This window comes from Orbicella faveolata, unplaced genomic scaffold (genome assembly GCF_042242905.1).
Source record: "Orbicella faveolata isolate gen_17 unplaced genomic scaffold, um_ofav_v1 contig_35, whole genome shotgun sequence".
Classification (NCBI taxonomy): domain Eukaryota; kingdom Metazoa; phylum Cnidaria; class Anthozoa; order Scleractinia; family Merulinidae; genus Orbicella; species Orbicella faveolata.
Window position 1 is genome coordinate 10489242 of NW_028301564.1, and position 23594 is coordinate 10512835.

At 38.2% G+C, this 23594-nt stretch overlaps 2 protein-coding genes across 4 annotated transcripts in view; one reads left to right on the top strand and one right to left on the bottom strand.

Annotated features, from left to right (window-relative positions):
• The first annotated feature begins 1061 nt into the window (after positions 1-1061).
• Positions 1062-23594, top strand: part of LOC110053058 (plasma membrane calcium-transporting ATPase 3-like) — a 40090-nt gene continuing 17557 nt past the window's right edge. For 2 of the 3 annotated variants that reach the window (XM_020759243.2, XM_020759245.2), the window contains exons 1-6: positions 1062-3280; positions 8533-8938; positions 11451-11560; positions 12215-12394; positions 14372-14566; positions 14953-15144. In XM_020759243.2, coding sequence (XP_020614902.2) covers positions 1778-3280; positions 8533-8938; positions 11451-11560; positions 12215-12394; positions 14372-14566; positions 14953-15144 — 2586 coding nt within the window. In that variant the 5' untranslated portion in view covers positions 1062-1777. The remainder of the gene's footprint in view (positions 3281-8532; positions 8939-11450; positions 11561-12214; positions 12395-14371; positions 14567-14952; positions 15145-23594) is intronic. The other variant, XM_020759244.2, reaches the window with a different exon arrangement.
• On the bottom strand, positions 22936-23440 carry LOC149103198 (uncharacterized). The gene has a single exon (XM_089273750.1). The coding sequence runs from the start codon at positions 23422-23424 to the stop codon at positions 22936-22938; it is 489 nt and encodes a 162-aa protein (XP_089129876.1). The 5' UTR covers positions 23425-23440.

The following is a 23594-nucleotide window of genomic DNA, read 5'->3' on the forward strand; positions in this document are numbered from 1 at the left end:
AGTTTCCAACTTTTCAAGTGTCACAGACTTCATGGGCATTATCTTAGGTTTGCAAAGAACCGGCATTGGACTCTGTTCAGTGAAGAGAAGGCCTTGTTTCGGAAGAACTTCCTTAAACACTAGTCTTTCACCCGCCATATTGTACTTTTTTTGGGAGAAGCCGCTGACCAAACGTTGGCGACAGATAATGATGCAATGAAATGGAAAAAAACATTTTCCCCAGGCTGGAAACTTGGAGTATGTTATTAAATTCGTCTAAATAAGTCATTTATTAAATTCGGCAACTGATCAATCGTCACAGGATCATTGAGCACCAGCCATTCAGCGAAGACTTGAAGCACCTCCGCAAAGCAAATCAGTGCTTTTAGATTAATATAATATTTATCACCATAATCACATATATTTCCTCTGGTGTTGTAATGATAAATCAAGAAAATAAAAACATTTCAAGAAGTTACGGCATCTTTTTGGAGGCTCTGACAATTTTGCTACACTTTTCCTGATGTTTTCTCTGACTTCAAAACATCTACAAAACTTTTTACATACTATTAAAATTTCGGTACTGGCTTTTCAGGGCTATTTATCAGTCAAATATGTAAACTAGCGATGACATTTTTTGAATATGCAAACACTCTTCTGACAGGCCTCATACGCTTACGAAAAATGGGATAATTTTTACACTGCCAGCGAACTTATCCTAGCCATGACGTAATATAAATATTTTGATTATTTTCAACCTAAAGCACCGCTCGGCTTTCATTCTAGACCAAAAAACAAAGATAGGTAAATTCGAATGATACCTTAATTTGAAGGCCGTATTACATGTAACATTTCAGTTAAAGTTATCTAAATGTTCTGTGAAATCCAGTTTTAAATCTGACAAATAATAGTCATGCAAAAGTCATGCAGTTCATGGTCATATTTTGGTGGGCGCTGGGCGCGGCAAAATGTGGCTCACCGGCGAATGACGTCCTTGTAACGTAGCGACGATTAACCAATCAAAACTCGTGAGGATTCAAAATAGACCAATCATGAACTGTTCATCACGTGCCCTGAGGCAAGTTTCAACTTTGCTTTGCTTGTGAGAAGCCTTCGTGAAAGGAGGGAACGTAGATTGTTTTCTTGAATTGACTGTGTTTGTTCTTTAGTGTACAGAATCAAAGGAACGATCTGAGTTCACTTTGACAAGCACAATTGGTATCCTTTCAACGTCTCAATCTTGGGGAGTTTGCGCCGCTGTTTGCCTTCCTGTCGTGCTCGATTTCCCGTCCGCTGGGCTGGTGTCTCCTTTCTGTTATCGTTGAAAGCTGCTGGCTTGTTGTAAATTGCATCCTCGTCGATCTGGAAAGGTGTCAAAACTGCTTGATCGACTCTGAATGATGTGAACGGAGTGCTTCACAGCCAGTGGAGCAGCAGGCCTGAAGCAAGCAGCATTCTGTTGTTCTGTCACAGCACAAGGAGTGACGCACACTTCCCCGGAATCTGGTCGATTTGTCTGGGAGAAACTTGTGTAAGTTTCGTTTTCTAGTGAATTGCTTGGCAGACATTTCTTGACTTTGCTGAGGCCCATTGTAACCTGCTATTCTAGTTTGGACGAAGCATCCGGGACAAAAACTCTTTGCTTTTCGACTGCTGTTATTGAAAAGCGAGGTGGAACGATCGAACAACTCCATTGTAAGCTTAATTAGAAGACATATCCCACGAGTCTTCGATTTCGAGAGCTGTATAATATTTTAAACGTAAATAGAGCTTAACTTTTCGTAAATCAGTTTTCATCATGGCAGACGCCGCGATTAGGAAGGAAGAGCAACAATCGTTGCATTCGCCTGACTCTATGGATTTTATCGCAATCGCTGATTTTTCGGATATTTCTGTCAAAGACCTTACTTTGCTTATGGAGCACAGAGGACAAGAAGCAAGAGATTACTTAAATTCAACGTTTGGAGGATTGGATAAGCTTATCCATAAGCTGCACACATCATCGGAGAGGGGAATTGGTGGCTTTCCGGAGGACCTAGAGAATCGCAAGAAAGTGTTCGGTGCTAATTATATTCCTCCAAAACCCCCTAAAACCTTTCTCCAGTTTCTTCTCGATGCTCTCAAGGATACAATTCTTATAATTCTGATGATTGCAGCAATCGTATCGCTTTTGTTAGGAATATTTGCACCCGAAGATTGCGAGGGTTCAGAAGACAACACCGGATGGATCGATGGATTTGCCATCATCGTTGCTGTGATCATAGTAGCATTAGTGACTGCAGTGAACGATTATCAAAAAGAGCAGCAATTTCGTGGCTTGCAAAGTAAAATCGAAGGTGAGCACAAGTTTACAGTTGTGAGACATGGAGAACCCATTGAAGTACTTAACAGTGAAATTGTGGTAGGTGACCTTTGCCAGGTGAAATATGGTGATTTATTGCCTGCTGATGGTGTTATTGTCCAGTGTAACGACCTAAAAGTTGATGAAAGTTCTCTGACTGGTGAATCAGATCTTGTTAAGAAAGGAGACAAAGATCCACTTGTACTGGCTGGCACGCATGTCATGGAAGGTAGTGGTAAGATGGTGGTTGCCGCAGTTGGGGTGAATTCCCAGACAGGAATAATCTTTTCATTACTAGGAACACATGGTGAGAAGGAGGGAGACAAACCAGATGGCAAAGAGGAAGCGCCACCCCAGTCACCGTCAATAAAAGCCAGTCAGGATGAGTTTGAGGAGATCAACCTTGATGAGGAAAAGGATTCTGATACAAATGGCAAGGATAAAAAAGATAAACAGGAGAAGTCTGTACTTCAGGGGAAGTTGACCAAGCTGGCAGTTAGTATCGGTTGGATTGGTGTGGGTGCCGCTCTCCTGACAATTATTGTGATGGTTTTACAGTTCAGCATTAGAAAGTATGTTAACGAGAAAGCTTCCTGGCAGAATCAGCATTTGAATGCTTATGTCAATGCATTTATTACTGGTCTGACTGTGTTAGTTGTTGCTGTTCCAGAGGGTCTGCCACTGGCAGTAACTATTTCATTGGCCTACTCTGTAAAGAAAATGTTGGATGACAATAACTTAGTCCGGCATCTTGATGCTTGTGAGACCATGGGAAATGCAACTGCCATCTGCTCTGATAAGACTGGAACTCTCACCACTAATCGGATGACTGTAGTTCAGAGTTATTTAGCTGACAATCATTACAAAGACGTGCCAAAACAAGGAGAGCTACCGCAGACTCTAGTTGAATTGTTGTGTAAAGGAATAGCAATAAACAGTAGCTACGCCTCCAATATATTGGTAAGTAACCAGTTGATTTGTGCTGTTGTAGTTGTCATTGCATTCCTATATGTTAATCACGACAGAAAAACCAGTAGAGGTTAAACCACTTCACCATTGTTTACACAAGGAGATTTCATGATAAACAGTTGCAGAACAGAAAAATTTGTTTTAGGAAAGAGGAAATACATGTACTATTTAAAGCTGTTTTCCAAATATAGTTTTTATGGCAGTTTTTATTGCATTTATTCCCTGTATAGATATCTTAAAAATGTAATGTACTATTGCCATTGTTTCGTTAGAATTCACGTCACCCTACAACAGCTCAGCCTTGGTTAATGTCAGGATTGTTTAGATACCCTCTCAAAAGCCATCATTATGTTTGTTGTTGTTGTTGGAGGGGGGAAGGGGATTTAATGTTGACTGCATATATATATTGAGGCTGCGATAAAAGCTGATGGGCTGTAAAACCGTGAGAAAAAGGTCTATGTAATATGTTAAAGGAAATGCAGGGATGGCTAAAAAACCACAGAGAGTCTAAAGTATTGTATAAAATCCTTTTGATGTCAGTCTTGGTTGGAGGCTTTGCTGTGCATTTTAATCTTTTCAGAATCATTAACGTGTTGTATTACTGAAGGAAATGAAATTATGTGTCACTGGTTGCCAGCACACCTCTTGGCCATTTTGTTCTAGATGAAGTTGTTTGTGTACAGTATTTCTAGCAGATCAGAAATCTGTAAAAAGCATGCGAGAGAATGATCCAATACCATGCATTTTTAAATGTCTAGAAGATTTGCAAGCTAGGTAGTAAAAGAGTGCAAGTAATAAGAGCAACATCTGCTAGATTGAATTCAGTATAAAATTATATTTAAGAGTTGGAATAATTGTCTGGTTAGATTGCTTTTTACAGTTGTTAATGGTTTTGCGCTACATTTTTTTTGCTTTAGTTTTTAAACCACACAGAAAAGGAAGTATATCCAAGGTCAATGATCTTGTACATAGTCAAAATATTAGTGGCTTTTCTGCCTTGTGGGTTTTCATAACAGTGGTCTTATTTGTGAGGAAATTTGTAAAGAAAATCATTGCAATGCGTAGAGTAACATGAGGTTTTTGTTTTTGCAAAATTAGAGGTGGCAGTGGCAGTTTTAACTGTGTTGAAATTGCATGTAGTGTGTAATGTTTGTTTTTCTCTGAGTAACATTTGCCATTTTTCATGTGGACCTGTGTTTTAATATAGTATTAGATCTTCTGACAAATGGTTAACCGCAGAAACCATCACCTAGCAAAAGTAATTAACCCTGTTTCAGGTAACAGGGAAAGCAGATGTTTTCTACTGATATTTTTACGAAAAAGTAATGTCTTTCATTAGAAAGAAATAAGCTTATGAATTTTTTGTCAAAGTATGTTTGATAAAAAAAAGAGAAGTCTCTTTTATGGGTATGACGCATTATCATTGTGTGATAAAAGTGAAATCTATATTTTCTTTGTTATATCCTGTTATCTTTGTAATGTAAAGAAACTTTGAATTTTCATAATCATGTGCACTCATGCCAATTTAATGAAATAGCACTTTTCTCAGAATAAATATGTCCAGAATATGTATTCTTTTGTTTTTTGAAAACCATTTGCAAGTTCCATCATCTGTTGATTCAAAAGTCACAGATGCCTTCTGTTTTACTATCAGAACTTTTTTTGCCCAACTTGGTATGTTTTAGTTTTGGTTCAAATTAATGCACTTATTTTCAAAGTTAGTTGTCCATTAAATTTCCAGCTGACTTTTGTTGATAATTGTTCTTCAATTTTTTTCTTCAAAACCCTCTTTTGTATTTCACAAATACCATTGTTTACATCAAGTCTGAACTCACCTTGAAAAAACCTGATGTAAATAGGTGTCAAACATTGCATGATTCAACATCGATCATTGGAAGCTTGGAAGACTGTAATAAGACTGTAATCTGTGCCCAAAGTTGGTATTGTTTTGTTGAGTTGTCAAAGTATTAAAAAAAAATCTATCCTGTAGCTACTTCAGACTTGGATTTCCTTTGTCTAGGAAACTCCTGGTTTGAAGTTTTCTCCATACTTGCAGTGTTCTTACCAGACTGAAGCCTTGGGGGATTCTCGCAAAAAATTGAAATGATGTATTAAAATAGTATATTTAGATAAATGCCCCATTGATGGTGCACAAGTTCAGATCACATGGCACAAGCAAAATGGATGAAGTCACCAATTTTCAATTGGCAATAAAAAACTTCAGTGTTTTTCTGCTTGGAAATAAGTACAGTAATAAAATGAAAACAGTGTATGTAAAGTACTATTTTATTGTCTTCAACCAGTTTAATTTCTGCTGGTTCCACATGTTAAACATAGCTCCTTCAGTAGGATTTTGGTCACCATCTTGGCTCACATAACTGAAAAGGTGGATTGTGCACTTATTTTTTTGGTTGTTGTTCATCGTTTTTGCTTTGTTTTCAAAAACCACACACAACCAAGGAAAAATCCTAGTTAGAACACTGTACTCAGCGAAACCCAACCTTTTCAAAGTTGATGAAACACTATCTGTCAATTGTGTTGGACTTTGAGTGCAAACATTTGCATGTCAGGTCTGCCAAACTTTGTTGATGGGTCATGCACATGCTTGATACCCAGTAGATCATGTTTTTTTGGTGACATGTTGATGCTGAGATGTAAATGACGGTACTCAGCTTTAACAGGAATTTTGCCATCACAGTGTGATAAGCAGACAGTACCAAATTTGACTTTCAATTTTCAGAATGATATAGAAATTTTAGGTTGGAATTTTGTTTAAAAAGAAAACAGTTTGATCATATGTGACCGTGAACGGGAAAATGTACCTTAACGCTTATCCGTTAAACGGGCGCTAACGGACGGATAGCTAACGGATAGTTAACGGTCTTCACAGCATTCTAACGTTTTGTCCTAACGGTCTAACGGTTATCTAAGTGTGCCTAATGGATGATCAAAGCGTTCTAATGCTCTCTCCTAACATTCTAACGGCTGACTAAGTATGCCTAATGGATGAAGAAACCGTTCTAACGGTTGTGCAATTTGTTCTAACGGATGACTGGAGCCGTTTAACGGTTGTCTAACGGTCTACATCTAAAGAGGTTTAATGGTTGTCTAACGGTTTACATCTTAGGACGTTTAATGGTTGTCTAACGGTTTACATCTAAGGACTTCTAACGAACAAATAGCGTAGCTTTCAGTCCGATGTTAGAAACACATAATCGTGCCAAACCATTATTAGTCTTACACTCACGATTTTTAGAAAAAACGAATCACAAAGTGCCGATTTCATCAGTCGTCGACGAGACAAACATTAATAAAATTATTTCCACGGTGAGCATTGAAAACAAAACTCAGTGATGTAAACTATCACTTCCTTATCGAGACAGAATAACTCAGAATTCGAGTCCGACATTATCATGTGGGAGGCGAACCTAACGTCACTAGACCCGTGTGTAAACAATTTAACTCGCCAGTCGGGATGAACATTTTTTATGTTTTACTCAAATGAATTTGTCACTTGTACTAATTTTTACATAATGACTTTGCCTAGAGTTTTGTAAAAGTAACTGTTTTATCCAGCTGTGGATTCATGAGAGATTAGGCTTTCTTGACAGAGCATGCATGCGAAAAGCGGTACCTTTTGAGGTCACGAAGCTAGTCTCGAAGCGACAGGCGTTTTGTTGGCGCTGGTTCCATCTGATGAAGTTGTTTTTGTCACATACATGTAGTTTAAAATTGGTTTCTTCTGATTCAGAGTCAGACAACAGTCTATCAAAACATTCATCAAACTTTCTGCCAGAATATGGCCCTTTCTCACATCTTAGAATATGTAAACAACTTTATGCAAATTTTTGAACCTGCGCACTTTGTGAATTGACACATGATCAGTGTTTACTTCATAGAACATCTTTATCCATCGCATGGCCATTTTGGTCGAGTTTTCTCCGTGTTTGTTTCGTCCGTTTATGGCATTTGTTAAGTATTTTTAACTTTCGTTTGTTCACAAATTACAGTAACAAATTACAAGCTCTCGAAACAACCGGACTTTGCCGATTAAATAAAACAATTCATATAATGACGATCGTAGTTAGGATTTTACATGTCGTCAGGCTGTTTGTGGAAGCGGCAAACGTGTTTTGTTTTGGATCGTGTATAACAATTATAGCATGAAGGCTTTGTTGAATTTCATTCGAGTTGTATTTATCAATCAGGGCATCAAAAAATAATAATCGCCAAACTTCTTGTCGAAAGATAGTTATCTCTGATGATTATTTTGAACTAAATGGAAGCCAAGAGCTGCTCTCGTTTCACACTATGTTAGGCTACCACATTCTACTTCAATGCATGTCATGCCATTCTAACGGAATCGTTACCCGTTTAACGGATGCTAGTTTATTCTAACGGATCCTAATGGCTTCTCTAGCCGTGCTAACGGATACAGAGTTTTTGCTAACGGTTACGCTGGCCCGTCTAACGGTCTGATGCTAACGGCTAACGGATACATGTCTCTTGCTAACGGTTGCACTCTCCGTTCTAACGGCCTGATGCTAACGTCTAACGGTTGGGCTAACGCCTCTAACGTTTTTAAGAAACGTTCTAACAGATGACTAACGGATGCTTAATGCTTTTGCCCGTCTAACGGATAAGCGTTAAGGTATGTTTTCCCGTTCATGGTCACATATAGACAAATGCATTTAGAAACCCATAAACAAAGGTTTTTGTATTAAACTTTGCATATATAGGAATTCAAAGTTTGTTTTATTGTCTTTTCTTAATTCACTGCTGTAGTGTGGTCTCTACCTAAGATCCCTTTCATCTGCCTAGAAGGTGTTTGCTCAGTAACAAACAGTGATGATCAAAACATTGCAGATCAAGTGTTCTAAAGAAGTGTTCAACTCTTCACTGACAAGTTCACAGGACAGGAACTCAGCTGTGTTTTCTGCAATGTTTTTGTGGTTTACGGGCACACTATGTCAGCATCAGAAATGTTTGTTTATGCAGTTGTTTGCCAGTTTATGTGAGCTTGTAGTCTGGTTGCCAGGGCCCTTTCTCTTTCTCCATGCAGTTGCACTGAGTGTACAAATTTCAACTTCCAATCCAGTAGGCCCAAGTATTGACCAAGCAGCCCTCTGGTTTTTTTGGGGTTGTTTTTCTTTGTTGCTCATGGGCTTCTTTCATAACTTTGCCTTCATGATATTAAGGTAGCTTCTTGTTTTATTTATAATGAACTGCCTCTGTGCTTTCAGCCTTCAGAGACACCTGATGGTCTTCCCACCCAAGTTGGAAACAAAACAGAGGGTGCATTACTGGGTTTTGTCCTTGAAATAGGTGAAACATACCAAGACTACAGAGATAACAATCCAGAGTCAAGCTTTGTCAAAGTTTACACCTTCAACTCTGCAAGGAAATCCATGACCACTGCTGTGCGTCTTCCTGGAGGAGGATTTCGCATATATTCCAAGGGTGCATCTGAGATAATTTTGAGCCGCTGTACGTCAATTATTGGCAAAGATGGTGAAATCAGGCCATTTACAGCTGCTGATTCTGAGAAGATGGTGAGAGATGTGATTGAGCCAATGGCATCTGATGGTCTGAGAACCATTAGTCTTGCTTACAGGGATTTTCCTGCTAATGGAGTCCCCCCTGAAAAAGGTTTGTAAGCGTTGCTTAATCTGTATTAGTAGCCACTCAGCTGTGTTCTGTTGGAAATCCATGAATCTGATTGGTTGGTTCATCATTTTATGTTCGCTGATAGACAACGATCTTATATGCTGCTCTTGAAACTGAAAATTTTTCTTAATTTCAGACTAAAAATACATAAAATTGTAAGTTTTTTGCTGTCTCTAGAGTGTCTACTAAATCAGTTAGACTATTCTTGCTTGTTTTCTATGAGCGACAGTCCACTCAGCTTTTCCTTGTTGACTATCGCTCTTAGCAAACTGGGGCTTTTAGTCTAATTGGTACATAGCCTTTCTCAAGGAGGATTACTTAGTCCAAACTTTGTACTTTCAAACCACCATAAGTCATGATTTTTAAGGTTACCTCAAACCTTCGCGGATGTCCTCCAGAAAAAAATTCGTACACGCGCTGTTTTTAAGGAAACCCCCACAAACTATATATCAACAGAAAGGTTATAAAATGTAGAATTCGATAAAATTATGTTTTGTTTTGGATTTTGCTTTCCAAAGGTGGCAGAGGCTGTCAACTCCAAAATGACCGACTGACGTTCCAGCGAATTAATCGGGTATCAAATGCGATCATTCATGCAAAATAACTGTGCAGTGTTTATCACAAAGCCTTAATCTCCAAAAATGTGTCAGCGTTTTCTTTTATTTCTATTGGTTATTACCCAGGCAGTGAGGCCTGGGTTTAAATTTCGGCTCCGTTTTTTTTTCCCCCCCTCGTTCAGTCACAAATCGCCATCTGGTCTCTAAAGCATGTGCGTCACCTGTACATGCGAAGAGCACATGGAATTTGCAGAAGTTGTCGTTGTGAAAAGTGAGCACGGATTCCATGATTTCTACGGTGATGAAATCATATACAAACGAACACATGGTTCGAGGTAGACCAACACTAAAGGACATTAAGCAACTTCAGAAGCCTCATCGTATGATCGTGAATCAAGTAGAATCCCAGCACAAACTCAAGAACGTCTGAACAACAAGAGCAGAAAGGTTAGAAAATTTGTTTACGAATGTATCTGTTCTTGTACACCTAAGTATAACACTCTGAGAAACTTCGTTAAGTATAAAAAAGATAAAATCTTGAACTAAATGATATTTTCTCGTTATTTTCTTGTTACAGAGTTATGTGTCTTTACAAGAGTGAAACCCATGTAGCGAATTATTGTACATTTAAGCTGAAAGAAACTAATATACACGTATGTTGACCCCAGCAAAACAGTTCTTGGCTTGCACTGTCACGCAATCCTGACGTAATAAAAAATTTATTCGACAACCATTTAGTGGATTAAATCAAGAAATTGTGATATTATAGGAGATTAATAAAGGTGACACTTCGCTAATTTTTAAGTCTGTGCGTTTTCCAAAGCTCAGATATTCGTCGAAATATTTTGCACAAATTTACAGAGACCAGTATCTCTGCGGTACGCCAACATTGCGGCCAGAAAATAGTGTAAACATCTGGAGCTTACTTTGGCTATCTAGGCGACTGATTATCTGTACTGAACAAACAAGCATTTACATAAGTACTTTTCCAAGTACTTTAACTGCTGAGTGGGCAAAAAATCACGACATAAGTATATGTTTTTCGACAAACGGGTTTGTAAGTCTATGTCACGCGCCACCATAACTCGGAAATTCAAAATGTCTTGCTTGGTTGAGAAACGCAAATAACAACGACAAAGGCTGAGGAAAATAGACTGAAACGTTTATAGGCTGATATAAAGACCTGGACTCTTTTCACACCCTAAAGACCTGTAAACGAGTAATAAGCTATTAATCAATTCCAAGAGATGCAATCAAAAGCAGAAGAGCTTAAGCACATTGATTTGATTGAATTTCGTACAACTTCAAATGCAGAACATTTAGCTCAATTGCAATATAGCTACTGCTTCCCAGTATAACGACTGCCTGGGTACACGCAGCAAAGCGTCTAGTCTTTTTATAGATCTGTCAAGTTCGACTATCGAAAAATTCACGTAACCTGTTGCGTTAAAGGCCGCCACTAGGAAAGTTTTTAAAATAAAGGAATTCGCCGACATGCTTTTGTTACATATCTATCAGTGAATGTTCTGACCAAATTTCTTGGAAAACCATCAAATCTGCATACCCTATTAATTCATTTAAAGAGAAGGGATTCTCTCGAAAAACGAGTGCGAGTTTTCGCCTTCTAAAGATTTATAAACATATCACGCCTTCACAGAGGTATGTGTCAACTTAAAAAGCTGCGAGCCAATGAAATAACAGAACCCCTAGTGTTCACAGTATGCAAACTTGAGCTTTGCGGACTTTAATTTTCTTGACCAAAAAAAATCGACCAATGTAGCCCCGCGAAGGTTTGAAGTAACCTTAACTTGGAAAATTAAAGTTGTAGGTATGGATGGGAGATTAACTTGATCCTTGCTAACGACATCACGCTAGTGATTTGATCACTTGACCACTTGTTTCATTTTGTCTATTTGAATGTATCTGTTTTTGTTTAGCAGGAGAAGCCAGTGCAGAGAGTGAGCCAGACTGGGAAAATGAAGGTGAAATCTTATCTCACTTGACATGTATTGGAGTTGTTGGTATTGAAGATCCAGTCAGACCAGAGGTATGCAGACGGAACTTTACAATATTCTTCCTTTCATGACCAGATTGTGTATCATAGTTTTAGTCCTTCTTGTCTTAATTTTACAAACATCAGCAGAGTGATGGTTCATGAACTTTTAGTCTTACTACTGCTGAGCCTTTGGAGAAGACAAAACAAACACATTCATTGTATGCACCCTGCATTGTCTGTATTATCAAGAATGTTTTGGAATGCGTGAAATATTGTCTCATTTCTAGGAGCTTTCCATCTGATTTAGGTTTGCTGAACCGAGTAGATCCTGTGAGTCGCTATACTGGTTAAATTGAAGTAGGGTTCACATCTGGACTCAAGTAACTTCAAGGGGTAAAATGAGTCTGTTGCATCAGACCAGTTCTCCATACAGCTCAAGCTTATCCTGGTTTTTGTACCATTACACAACTAGAAGTTTTTCTACCCCCTCCTGGATGGGATTCTAGTCTATAGCTACCCCTATCGTTAAACTTGCAGCTACTTATTTCCTCAGGATTAATTTGCCGGTACCCATTTATCAGTGCAAAATCTACCCATTTTGTACTTTGTCACATGGAGTAGGGTACAGTCATGCAATATTGGACTGACATGATTTGTGTGTTTAATCATAAGGCACTGTATAAAACCTTAAATAAATTCCTTTAGGTACCAGATGCCATCCTAAAGTGTCAGCGTGCAGGAATTGTGGTGCGCATGGTTACTGGTGATAATGTAAACACTGCAAGATCTATTGCTCTTAAGTGTGGAATTCTGCAAGTAAACAGTGAGTTCCTTGTTCTGGAAGGCAAGGAGTTTAACAAGCGCATCCGAGATTCCTCCGGCAAGGCAAGAAATTGTCATGAACTTTCTTAATGATTCTTAATGTTGCTTTCTAGTGCAACGCACTTTACCATAGCACAATCAGGGAGTTGCGCCTTTGTATGTTGCATTGCCATAAGGTTTTGCACATTTCCTTTTTCAGTTTTCATTTGGTGTAGCCAAAGGATGTGTGAGTCTTGTCAAGAAAGATGTTTATGTTGCTGCTTTGAAATCTACTACAGGTTTATTTGACGATGCAGCTAGAATGTTGGATTCGCAATGACTCAATTCTGGAAACCCTCAATATTCCCAAATATTCGTCACACGGGTCATTTTGGTGCAGCAAACATCTGCAGCTACTGACTTGTAATTTTCCTTCGTTTCCTAAGTTTTTTGAAAACTTTGTGTGATTTAGAGTTTCATAGAATTGACAATATAAAACAGCATGCATTTTACGAATGTTTACGACACGGACAAATAAAAATGGCTGCTAGAGGCTGAGATGAGATTCCCGGGAACAAGTAGAATAATTCTTATAGGGGGGTCAATTTAAAAAAATCATGTGCTCATTGCTAACCCCTTACTTTTCATGCTTGATTGATGAAACGCGATGTGTCATTTCGGTTGTTTTCTTTGTCATTCTGCTATATTATTGTCATGTCAAAGCAGAAAAGAATATTATCATTCTCTGGTCGAGAAAACAAAAGAGAAGAACACAGACTGCAAATGGAAACCAGCAGAATCGACAATGTTGACAAAGATAAATTGAGTGATACTGATGAACGTGAACCTTTTGTCGAACCGAAAGCCAAAGCAGCAAGGAGAAACTTTCAATCTACCTGGTTGGAAAAATTCAGGTGGTTGCGATACAAAATACCGTATTTACCCGTGTATTAGTCGATCCCGTGTATAAGTTGACCCCCAATTTTTGAGGCCAAAAACTAGATTTTCTTAATTTCCAGGTAAGAATTTCTTGGAAAACTTATCTTGTGTTTCTTAAAATTATCTTTCAGCTATCACAGATATGTAAACAAATCACAGCAAGTTTCAACGCGCAGTTTTAAAGCTTATTATGGCACGTATACGAGTGTTTTACCCAGTTTAGCAACATGTGTGCATGTGGGCTTTTCGACGATAATTTTTGTAAAATGCTCAAAATCAAACAAGGATTTCAAACAAACCTTTTTAAGTGCAAAGAGATTAAAAGTGACTTTATAAGACAGGCAAAACACAAAAGAAGCTCATGACTTTCAGAATGACGCCATAAACAAAGTGCAAAGCATGTGTTGGGAACTTGGTAGTCAAGCCTTGAAATCGGTCAAGTACTGGTACAGAAGTCCTCGCACTCGTATCCTGCCAGGTTACCAAGCAGAGAAGTTTGAAGCGCGAAAGATGTTTTCTCCGAGCGGCTTTACTACAGCTTTATTCACAGGAAAAATATTGGTTCTTTATGACAAAATTGAGCCAGTGAGTGTCTACAAGATTCAGGTTAAAATTTAACGGATAAATGTTGATGCATTTAACCTGAAGCTCTGATATAGAGAGACAGATCGCTAAGCGAACGTACGTTGTAAACTGTGCTGCCGTTTATCACATGTTTGTTAACATTGAAAGACAATTATTATGCTAATTATTTGACTGGCTCTTGGATCTCAAGTTTTGACCCATGTATAAGTCGAGGGCGAATTTTTGGACTGATTTTTAGGTCTTGAAAGGTCGACTTATACACGGGAAAATACGGTACAGTGTGTCCCCCAGAAAACTGGAATGTCCCCTAGAAAATTGTTGCCTGGGACAGAATGTCTCCCTAAAGTGAAATCCTAGATCAGACACTGGACTATCAACCAAATCTTGCATTGCGATTAGCTAATAATGACTTAAATTGGAAAAGTTTGCTGGGGGCCATGGTAAGGTGCGTCACACTTAAAAAAAGTGGTAGTAATGATTTTAACAGAAATTATCTTGTTGTGATATTGTCATCCAAATTTGCATTCATTACTCTAGGTAAGTCAGAAGAAGTTGGATGAATTGTGGCCCAAGTTACGTGTTCTGGCACGTTCTTCACCACAGGACAAATACACTCTTGTAAAGGGGATTATTGACAGCAAGCTCAATCCAACACGGGAGATTGTAGCAGTTACTGGTGACGGTACCAATGATGGTCCGGCACTGAAGAAAGCTGATGTTGGTTTTGCTATGGTAATACATTTCTTTCTGCAACACTACATGTGCCTCTAACAATGTATCTTACTAGAAGCCTTTGTTACTGGTGTTTGGAAATACAGTTAGCAGTTTTGATTGTTGTACATGAAACTTTGTACTGATCAGTTTGCAGTCCTTTTTAAACCCTTTCATGGCTTATTTGGCTTTTCTGTAGTTCACTAGTTGCTTCTCAAAGTAATGTTGTGATAATAAAGGAGGGAAGTGGCAAGTGAGTTTTGTTATTATTTGAAAGAATTCAGGGTAATTCTTAATGATGGAACATTCAAATTTATCCTTTATTAGTAAGTGTCTCAATAACTTTTATCAAAACATGCAAATATTTAAATTGGGTGGTGGAATTTGATATTTTTATTGTCTTGTAGGGCATTGCTGGAACAGATGTTGCTAAAGAGGCATCTGACATCATTCTTACTGATGACAACTTTAGGAGTATTGTTAAGGCCGTCATGTGGGGGCGTAATGTTTATGACAGTATCTCAAAGTTTTTGCAGTTTCAGCTTACTGTAAACTTGGTTGCCATTGTGGTTGCATTTATTGGTGCATGTGTTGTTCAGGTAAGATGCAAACTCAAATCAATAAGCTTTGTGAAATTGATTTTGTGACAAAACATATGTGCTTAAAACACATTTCAACTGTTTAACAGTCATTTTCATCCAAGAATAAAATTAACATGTATAAGTATGTAATAAAGGCAGTGTAGGTATAGCTTTCTGTAGAACGCATGCCCACTGACATAGTGGTTAAATGCAAATTGTAGAAACTAGCTAGTAAAGGCTAAGAGAATGAAAAATTTTTAAATTGACTGAAAGGCCTAAACAAATCCATTCAAGCCAAAGGGATTGCAGCACCTACATGTACATAAAATGCATGTAGTATACATGTAACTACAGATGTTTAAAATTTACAGTTGTATTTGTGTATTAAATTGGATGATGAAATCCTTTGTTATTCATACAGGCATTTGCATGTATTTTGTTGAACAAAAAGCCACTACTAACTTAGGTTCAAAGCACGCAACTTTCAATGTTCACAACTAAAAGAGGTAAAATTAAAAAAGCTGATAAGTATTGTATAAATTATCGGACTAGCTCGAGCATCAGTGAACAATGAATATCAAACAAATACTCTCTCTGAATCTGTAGCAGCTCGCTTAAAGTGCCAGTAACCCCCCAAATTTTCTTTTTGCTAATATAAATTGCCTTTTTCTCTTGTTCACTACTGTGAAAAAATTGTTGTAGCTATTTTCGTTAATTTTGTATCAATTTTCAAAGTTTGTAAATTTGCTCTTTTCCATTTTCACCACCAAGGAAGAGCGGAGAATGGGATGAGTTGTCTTCTGACGTCATTTCGGGAATAACAATATTTTGTTTCTGAGAAGAATATATGCGAACATGGGATAGTGTGTGTCAAAAGCGTTGCAGAATGCAAGGAAAATATGTTGTTGGAGGCTGTAGGAATACAGGATGGGTACAGTAGAGTATTCCTCTTCATTCAATTCCTCTATCTTGATGAAACTCGACCAGAAATGAGATAAATGGCATGCAATGCGTGCAGAAGCGATGACGTTTAAAAATTGTTCCTAGCAGATTGGAACATGAGCAGGCAAACTGATTCTTAAACTTTTGGGTGAGAAATTTTAGGGGTTTACATTTAGGGTAGTCCATTGTTGGTTCATTCAAGTAGTTCATGTACCAGGTCCATTTTGTTAGTCCATGTCCTAGGGGTCAGTGAAATGTACCAACCCAAATAAAAAGCACTCCTGAAAAGTTCCTCTCTCTGAAATCAACACCTTATTATCTTTAAAGATATTTGGCAAAGCTAATTACTTCACCGGAAATCAATTAACCATATCCTTGTCCAAGAGAAAATCATTTTCTCTTGACTTGTCACATTGCGTGTGTGACCAGCTTGTCTATCTAAAATTGTATGTATCGAAGATATGTTATTATGAGTTTGCCCATGAGCGCAAATTTATCCGACACTGTATAAACCAAAATCCACCCCCAAATCTTCATTTAAAAGCTGAAATTCAAAGCACTCTGCTGATCCTACCAACAGCAAAGGAAATCCGCAAAGTACAAGTTTCTCTCTCTGAAATCGACACCTTGTTATCTTTAAAGATATTTGGCAGCGCTAATTACTTCACAGAAAATAAATTTGTTGTTAACCTTATACTTGTCATCAATGAACATTCGTATTGTCTTTACCCTGACAAAATGATTATCAATTGTTTAATCACAACCACTCTTTCGTTGACAGAAAATATAAAACAGCACATTTCCAAAACTTCAAAAAACTGAAAACTGCAAAATGAATCGTACCATGACTTCATTGCCATTACTGTAAACTGTATATTTCAGTGCTCATACAATGCTCATTCAATTCACTTCAAGACTGGCAAAAGTACGACTGCGCTGCCAATCCGTAAATTTTATGTAGACCCTTCAGCTATTGCGTGTGCGACTTGCTTGTCTATCTAAATTTGCATGTATGGACGATATGTTCTTATTACGAGTTTGCCAGTGAGCGTAAATTTATCCGACACTGCATAAACCAATATCAACCCCCAAATCTTCATTTAAAAGCTGAAATTAAAAGCACTCCACTGATCCTGCAAACAGCCGCAAAGGAAACCTGCAAAGGAATGTTACTCTCTCTGAAATCGACACCTTATTATCGTTAAAAATATTTGGCAACACTAATTACCTCACCAGAAATTAATTTGTTGTTTTAACAGTATACTTGTCATATCGATTGAAAGCAGTCTGCTGATCCTACAAACAGCAAAGGAAAGCCGCAAAGTCTTCACCTATCGCCTGTGCGACTTACTTGTCTATCTAAACTTGTATGTATGGAGGATATGTTCTTATTATGAGTTTGCCCGTGAATGCAAATTTATCCGATACTGTTTAAACCAAAATCCACCCCTAAATCTTCTTTTAAAAGCTCCAATTAAAAGCACTCTGCTGAACCTACACACGGCAAAGGAAGGCAGCAAAGGAACTCCCAGAGTACAGTTCGCTTCCACAGGGGGATAAAAAGTGCGCAACATAAGCGCACGGACATAGCGCGACAAACTATGCGAAATCACTATTCAAAGAAATGCATGCCTGCCAGCATAAGGCGATGACGTCACACAATACGTCATCACTTAAAAAAGACCAAAGAAGTGGGCTGATCTGGGCGAAGCTTAAGCTGGGGAGCCATTGAGGATTTCTTCGATCTCGGGTTTGCCACTACTGTAAAAACCCAGAGAATTTCATGGCCTGTATATTCTTCTCTCTCTCTAGTGGAAAGCTTGAAATTGTTAAGGCACTGCATAAGACACAAATTTGGGATAAGCTGGAAGCCATCTGAATATTTTGAGTGTAAGCGATCCTCCGAGTCCCATCTGGACAAAACTATAGGTGAGAAAATTACATGGTAAATTAAAAGCATTGCGTTTTTTGTACTCTAAGTAGAGACTTTTCTAAATGAATAGGAAACAAAACCTAAGTTCCACAACAAGGCGAATAAGATTGTTGAGGCTTCGATCTGGTGAACTAACTATGTATTTGTGTATTTTAATGAAAACACATGCACAGCGGAGGTCATAATCTGGCCATGTTTCTGAATGGCTATTCCGAATACAAAATTGTTTTTTTGAGCTTCGTCTTTGAGGAATGAAATATATCTAAATTACAAACTTAGAATGGATCAAGCATTTATAAATATATGAGGAAAGTGAAACAAACGATTAAGATTCGACTCTATAGAAATAACCCACAAATGTTTTGACTGCCCTCAAAGCTCAGTCAAGAGTCTCTTGCATGTTTCAGCCCGGTTCCTGAAGTGACGTCACTAGTAGCCCGACCCAGATCCCACTTTGCATGGTTGTGAACATAGAAATTACATGTTTAAACGCCTGTAGAAACGCAGGGATTTTATCAATCGAGATATTTTTTTCGCTGAAGTAATCAGGGAAACTAGTAGATTTTATTGAAGGGAAAAAAAAAAGTTTGGGGGGTTAGTGGCACTCTAACATTGCAACTTAAAGTGCCCATGAAGTAAAAAATAATTGCTGCTTATTTGAAAGGCTTTACAAAGTGAAGGAGAATGGCATTTTCCTTTTTGGAACATCTTGTTTCATTTTAGAGATATTCATGTTTTTTGTGTTATGCAAATGAGGAAAGTGATGATGTCATAGTTGGTTTCTCCAAAACAGCACAACACTCAATCAAGAATAACTCTAGAAATATTAAAGCAGTGTTCTTCAAACGTGGCACCAGCAATGTACTTCACAAGAGAAACAGAGTGACACCTACCATGTTGTTGCCATGGCAATACTCTTGGCTCCAGTCTCTTTCTGTGAAAAACAAAATATTCCTATTTGTAACCTTTTGAAGTGGGACAGAGGGTCTTCCTGGGAACACACATGGTTCCCATATTGTCTTAACTCTCCCCATTAGATTGGTGGGCGTGGATGATCCTTGTTTAAGATAAAATCTGGGGATTTTAGTCTCAATTAAAACAGAACCAGCGGCATAACTGCTGTCTTGGCAACAGCACGATGGGTTACATTATGTTTCTTTTGTGATGTACATTTCTGGTGCCATTTGTGATGTGTCATGTAAATGCACATAACACATTCATTTTTGGTGGAACTCGTTACTTTATTAGTCTGAAGGAGCATTCAAAGCAGCTCAATTGTTACACCTAAATAAGCGTGATGTTTAGTTGTAATTGAATGATAGTTGCAAAATTTATGCATCATGCAACATACAAACTTCTCATAATCTTTTTTATCCGATTTTATATCACAAGTTGGCTCTAAAGCCAGTTTGATTTGCTATCAAAATGAGGAGTTCAGCAATTGTTTATATCCAAGGTAGACACATGCAGTCTTCAATTGCCTATTTTTAATTACTAGTATGAAAATGTTAATGTTTGTCAGACACTAACTGACTTTGTATACGTACAGTCGGTTGGCAATAACGAAGTGAAAAGATGAATCCATGTTTTTGAATAATTAGCAGAAAAATGTGCTCTCATCTTCTTGAACTATCAAGGGTTCGGTAAGAGTACTAAAAGAAGTGTTGTATGTAGATTAGCCAAACAGGCTAGCAAATTGTCAATCGTGACTTGCAGTGTGACGGGCTCGAAAAAAAAAAATAATCGTAGCTAGACTCTGAATTGTTTTGCTAGATGATACAGTTCTTTCAATTAAAGTCTTGTCCATTTTTGATTAAATGTGAAGCGCAAATAAGCCAAATATGTTTTCACAGCCCTCAAAACCCAGTCAAACATCTCTTGAGTCTTAAGAAGCCTGACCCAGATCCCACTATGCTTGGTTGTGGGCGCAGAAATTACAACTTAAAACGCCTGTAGAAAAGTTGGGATTTTATCAACTGAGATAATTTTCTCACTGAAGTAATTGGGAAAACTAGTAGATTTCATGGAAGGAAAAAAAATTGGGGGTTAGTTGCACTTTTTAAGCATGAAACATGGTAAATATAGTCATAGGTTTGATTGTTCCTTAGGCCCCAAAACTGACTGGAAAATGCTGAAAATAGGATCTGCAAGCGTCTAAATTTCAAAATTTTCTGGGAGGGAGCACCCAGACCCCCTGAGGAGGCTCCCACCTTCAGTACTTGACAAGTAGACTGCTGCCCCTCTCCTCTCCTACCAATATACAATGTAATTCAATTTAAGTGATGTAATTTCTGTTTTATGCGTTTTTTTTCTTCCTTACAAAGCACTATCGGTTACTATTTACTTTCTTTACATTATATTTACATATTTATGTATTAGCTAGGAATTGGAGAAATAAATAAATAAATAAATAAATAAATAAATTTGGGATGTCTACTTGAAAACTTATTGGCAGCTCTGAGTCCATGCGCTTCACACACGTGTAATCATGATGCAATCCCTTTGGCCGGTACTGTAATTTTGCACAGATAGAGACATGCTGTTTCTTGAGTTTCAGCATCAGGAATCTAGTAAAAAGCATTTCATAAATGAGACCTTCTATGGGAAAACGGACACTAACGCTTTTTCATTAAATGGTGAAGAAAAATGGTTCTAAACGGATACTAAACTGCTAACTCAAGTGTTTAAATGGTTTCCATAACCATTTAAACAGATAGCAAAAAATTTAACAGTTGACCAGAGTCAGAAAACGGATAGCTTAAAGCGTTAAACGGTCAACCAAAAAAACAAACGGTTAGCTTGACACGTTAAACGGTTGACCAAAGTCCAAAAACGGATAGCTTCAACCGTTAAACGGGTAACCAAAGTCCACAAACGGACACCAAAGGTTGAACGGTTAACCAAAGTTCACAAACAGACAGCTTAAACGGTTGAACGGTTGAGTTGGCGAGATCGTTTCCGGAAAAACTAGCAGTCTTACAATGTTAAACGGATATCTTTGAGCGTAACCATGGAGTATAAAAACTGTAGATTGTTAATGATAACTGGGATACATTCTGCGAACAAAAGAAGTACTGTCATATCTGATGAACTTTAGTCGGGCTACTTCAAAATTCATTTGTTCGCTTGCTCTCTCACTCTTGCATTCTATTTCTGGGTAAACTTTTGCCGCTTTCGTGCGACTTTACATTGATTCTCTTCCCTGACATTATTTTGTTGATTTAAGCGCAATTAACAAAGATCAGTTTCACTGCCAATATCTCGACTTGAACGGCTAGTGCAAGAAACGCTAAAATAACAAGAACCGTAACCTCTGGAAGCAAATTATACGTAACATTGTTGACAAGAAAATTTTTCAATACATGCGTACAACAGGTGCAACTAACTTTTTGTACTGTCACGAAACCTGTAATAATAACCATCGCAAATTAAGACCCCATGTTTCATTCACAATCTTCTTTTTTGTTCATTGCTGTTTTGGTTTGAAGTTGCACAAAACAAATTTGCATACGTGATGAACTGCAAATGCCATGACCTTGTCAGAAGCCAAGACGTGTCAGGGTCAAATAACGCAATACGCCAGAAATGATTCGCTTTCTAAAGAAATTTTGAAGTTTCAAGATAACAAATTTTGGACCTTTTTGTTTCAACCATAACTATCGAAACGGAATGCGCCACAATAAAAACTTGATGGCAGTATCGGCGTCCATGTGGCTATTCGCCAGATTCCCGCTAGCTTAAATTCATAGCCCAGGCACAAGATGTTTATCTTCCCAGTTTATCACTGTGGCGTCGATCAAACGGTGAAAACTGAACAAGGTTTAAAATAGCAGTCCAGACTTTGATGACATTTGCTGGTAAATTTTTACTGAAGAAATGGAAAGACAGAGTTGCTATAATGTTGTTCAAATTGAAGTCAGTTTTTTATCCACCGGACGCGACAGCGATAAACCGGAGAAGATAAATGTCTCGCTCCTTTCTGGCTGTTACCTATGAACATTGCGTGACCATAAAACTTTTAAGGTTACTTCCCACCTTTGTGGGTGCCCTTCAGGAAAAAATTCGTACGTGCGCCAGTTTCAATAAAACCTAAACAAACTATATATCAGTAGAAAGCTTAATAAATGTAGTTTTTGAGAAAAATATTATTTAAGTGACTTTTTCTTTTGGGAAGTGTCAGCAGCTGGTAAACCGTGAAATGACCGAGAGTTGTTTTCGTTAATTAATCAGGCATCGAATGCTGTGGCACGAGCAAAATGGCTGCACAGTCTTATTCAACAGGCATCAATCAACAAAACGGTGTCAGGCTTTTTCGATATTCTGATTGGTTGCCAAGATATCCTAGTCCAAAGTTAAAGAAGCTAAAAATATACGAGACGCATCGCGTAAATTGTCGCCATGGGAAAAAATATTACAAATATGATAATTTCCTGACACTGTTTTGTTTGTTGTTATCCGTGGAATGCTTTGGCCAAATTTTACGAAAATCCGTGAAATCTACATACCTCATTAATTCGCTCAAAGTCGACACATTCTACGAGAAATCAAACGCGAGATTTTCGCTCAAAAAGGTTTGTAAACAACTCGCCCGCCCCAGGAGATTATGTCTCCTCTTGAAACCGCAAGCCAATGGCGTAACAGGACCTCCTAGCGTCAACTACAATGGGTTAGAATTTCCTGGGAAAAGTGTTGCATTACAGTCACGTTTTCGATCTTTTGACCGGCAAGACGAAAGAAAAGCAATCCTGGCAATGGGTAAAGTTGCCAAAGGCAAGGGGAAATCCCACGTCAAGAAACGAACCGTGTCAACCGAAGGAGAATCAATTGAATCAAGCGAGAACATTCGGGCTGATTTGACCATGAATCCTTATTTACAGGGGGAGGAAGGTTTAGAACGTTCAGAACTCTTTTTGCAGCAGAGTGGCCACAGCCTGTTAGTTGAAGTACGAGGAACACTCAGGGTTTTTACAACGGCAAATCCATTCGGCTCCTAGTACAGTCCTGGTAACTTCAAAGTTTTTTCCTTCACTTCCACAAAAACTGCAAGTGACTCGGCCAGCAAGCTGTCGATTGAGCTTGTCCAGATTGACAATACTCTGGTATTTCGTGTCGTTCGTTTCGAATTCTCCGTCAACAGTTTCATCTGATTCTGACGATGAGCCTCCGTGGTAAGTTGCATTATCGAGAGCTTTGATTTTTAAGCGACTTGCTCCAATGGAAGAACCAAGTGAACCAGCTGAATCAGACCGCTCATGTTCATTGGTCGATGTCGACAAAGGCGCTTGGCCAAACCAAGAGCCTTTGTCGCTTTGTGCAAGGCTTTTTTTCCTTTCTTCCACAAAACCTTTCCTTTTTCTCTTCTTTGGCCCTGGTTTTTTCATTGATTTTACCCAAGGACTTCTTTCTGTTTTAGATTTCTCCATGAAACTCGAACGCGCAATGCACAAAAAAAATGTGCAAATCACATGAAATAGGAACCCGCTTCCCACGAAATTTCCTCCGAGACGTCACCTACTTATGAGATTATGACACCATTATTTATTAACTTTTATCGGAAAACAAATTTTGTTAAATAACGTCGGCAATTTTTGAG